This window comes from Ceratina calcarata, unplaced genomic scaffold (genome assembly GCF_001652005.2).
Source record: "Ceratina calcarata isolate Rehan_Ccalc_2016 unplaced genomic scaffold, ASM165200v1 scaffold302, whole genome shotgun sequence".
Lineage (NCBI taxonomy): Eukaryota > Metazoa > Arthropoda > Insecta > Hymenoptera > Apidae > Ceratina > Ceratina calcarata.
In genome coordinates, this window is record NW_017152687.1 from 126,302 (window position 1) to 128,625 (window position 2,324).

Below are 2,324 nucleotides of genomic sequence, written 5' to 3' on the forward strand. Positions count from 1 at the left end.
CACTTAAGCGTAATGTACATGTTATATTTTTTATAGAACAATACGCAAAGCACAAAAAACGTCAAACATCAAAAAGTGTTGCACACGAGGCTCTTACATTCGAGAATATTTTGCATTTTTGCATCCACTACACAAGATAATAGAAAAAAGTACGCAAGTTTTATATAATAAATGCCACCTCGAAGAAACTCGAAAGAAATAAGCCAAGAGGAACTATTACATGATATACTTCCTTCGAAGCTATTTGAATTATGCTATGAAGTTTGTTCATATCATAATAAGAGGCCTCCGTTAGCTGAGTGTCTACATTTATTTTTCCACAGTTGAATTGAAGACTACTTTTATGTATTGATTATTTGAAGGATCGTACATAGTCTAACAAGTTGGATTTTATCGGAACAATCGGACGTTATTACGTCACGACGTTGTACATGTTAAACATATTTACAATAAACGTCTCAATTTCTGTCCGCGTTATAATTTTTACTCACTGGCTTATGATTGCATATGAAATAATAGAAAAGAGAAACATTGAGTAGGAGTTGTGACGTGAACAGAAATTGGGGCATTTACTATGTTTTCATTTAGTAGTAAATTGGTAAATGAATCAGGATACTCACGTCCCGTTATCGGCGAGCGCGGGCTGTGGCCAAGCACGTGGCACCGGTTCCTCCTTCAGTATCTGCCTCATGTCCTGAGGCGCGAAAACGAGAGGCGCCCGCGGGTGGTGATGAGGCGGCGGCGGTGGCGGAGCTACGCTCGCCCCGTACAGCTTACGTCCCCAGTGGCCCTCGAGTTCCACGGGGCTTCCGCCGCCGGTGGTGGCCCCCGTGCCACCCCCAGCGCCGAGTCCGAGCCATGGCGACCCCCCAGCACCCACGATCGTGGAGCTGGGCAGGAGACCGCTCCACTCGTCGGACCGCGTCGTGAGGCCGTACGGACTCTCCTGTGGCAACAGGCTTCCTCCTTCTCGCTGCCACCCTTCGCGAGAACCAACTTCTTCCCGACTGATCGAGAGAGACCCTAATCTCTCGGTCAGAACGCTCCTCTCCACCGCCACGATTCTTCACGCCAAAGCATGAATCGAGTCGTCCGGATCTCGATACCTCGCGTTACCAATGTCCAATAATAGCGACACGCTAAATTTCGTACTACCTTGTCACACCATTAAATCGTTAGCCGACCGCGTGTCGGCGCACAACGCGTCTCCGTAAACAATTCTGGATCACCGGAGTCCGCGATCGATCGACACACAACCAGAGCGCTCTCCTCCGTTCCACTGAACACTGTTTGCTCACTCGACCTTGTTTACAAACGATTTCACAGTTCTCTACGGTTCGCTACTACCCGTCCCGGCGTTACCCTGTCCGCCGCGATCTTCACTAAATTTCGTCACTCACCCTGTCACTTTCGGTATTGTTCTCACGCAGCACTGGTGGATAATTAGTAAACAGTAACCTGGCAGGGATCAACAGACTCGAGCGTTCCGAGGAGATCTTCGGAGTCTGATCTTCGATACCGGTTGCTCTCGATCCAGTGTCCCCAGCGTGTACACGTGTGACTCCTCGGAGATTCTCCAACGATCCACTTGGGATGATACGATCGAGGAGGATAGGCGCGTGGAGCAGTGGTAATCTGAGCAGCGGGCGACGGTGGCGTGATGCGTATATCGTCGACACGAAAGTGTCGGCAGGGTGTCTCGTGACCAGAAGAGAGGTCCTTCGAGGTCCCTAGCCGCGCGTTGCTTCCCGTTACGGCGCCGCTTGTCGAATGTGTCAGGGCCGGCTCGAGCGGCGTGCCGCCGGGTCCCAACGGGGACGGACCTCGAGCACTCGCCGTGGGTGTGGCCGACGACGACACGGCGCAGCGACCAGTTTGTCGGGTTAGCCTGGCCCATCCACGGTTCTCATCCAATCCGACGGTGTTACGCCGACCAATCGACGGCCGGCGTCTCGTAACAACGACGCCCATGTCATATACTAAAGCCGGTGGCGCCACGACGGCGACGCCACGAGGCTGTCATTCCGGCGCGCGCCGGCGACGTTCGAGGGTGGATTTGCGTTCCTCCTCCGCAGGATCCGACCTCCGATAGACGAATTATACGAATAGAACGGTAAAACAAACGGTTTCGGCTTTTAAAGTCGATCGAATCTGTACTTTAATCGAGAAACAATGGAAGGACCTCGGAGAAATCAATATTTTTTCAATATTACACAAAGGAATTACGTTTTTCCGTTGTACTTTGCTCATTGATGTTTTGTATGTAATAACTTTATTACACATTTTAATATTTCAGAAATGGTTACAATCGTTTTCTAGTTGCT

The 2,324-nt window shown here is 50.3% G+C and overlaps 1 protein-coding gene across 5 annotated transcripts in view; it reads right to left on the bottom strand.

Annotated features, from left to right (window-relative positions):
* kn (EBF transcription factor knot) overlaps nucleotides 1-1,052 on the bottom strand; it is an 86,950-nt gene extending 85,898 nt beyond the window's left edge. For 4 of the 5 annotated variants that reach the window (XM_018023362.2, XM_026812954.1, XM_026812953.1 and 1 more), the window contains exon 1: nucleotides 621-783. In XM_018023362.2, coding sequence (XP_017878851.1) covers nucleotides 621-691 — 71 coding nt within the window. In that variant the 5' untranslated portion in view covers nucleotides 692-783. Of the gene's footprint in view, nucleotides 1-620 lie in introns of all 5 variants that reach the window. The other variant, XM_026812955.1, reaches the window with a different exon arrangement.
* Between the last annotated feature and the right edge of the window lie 1,272 nt (nucleotides 1,053-2,324).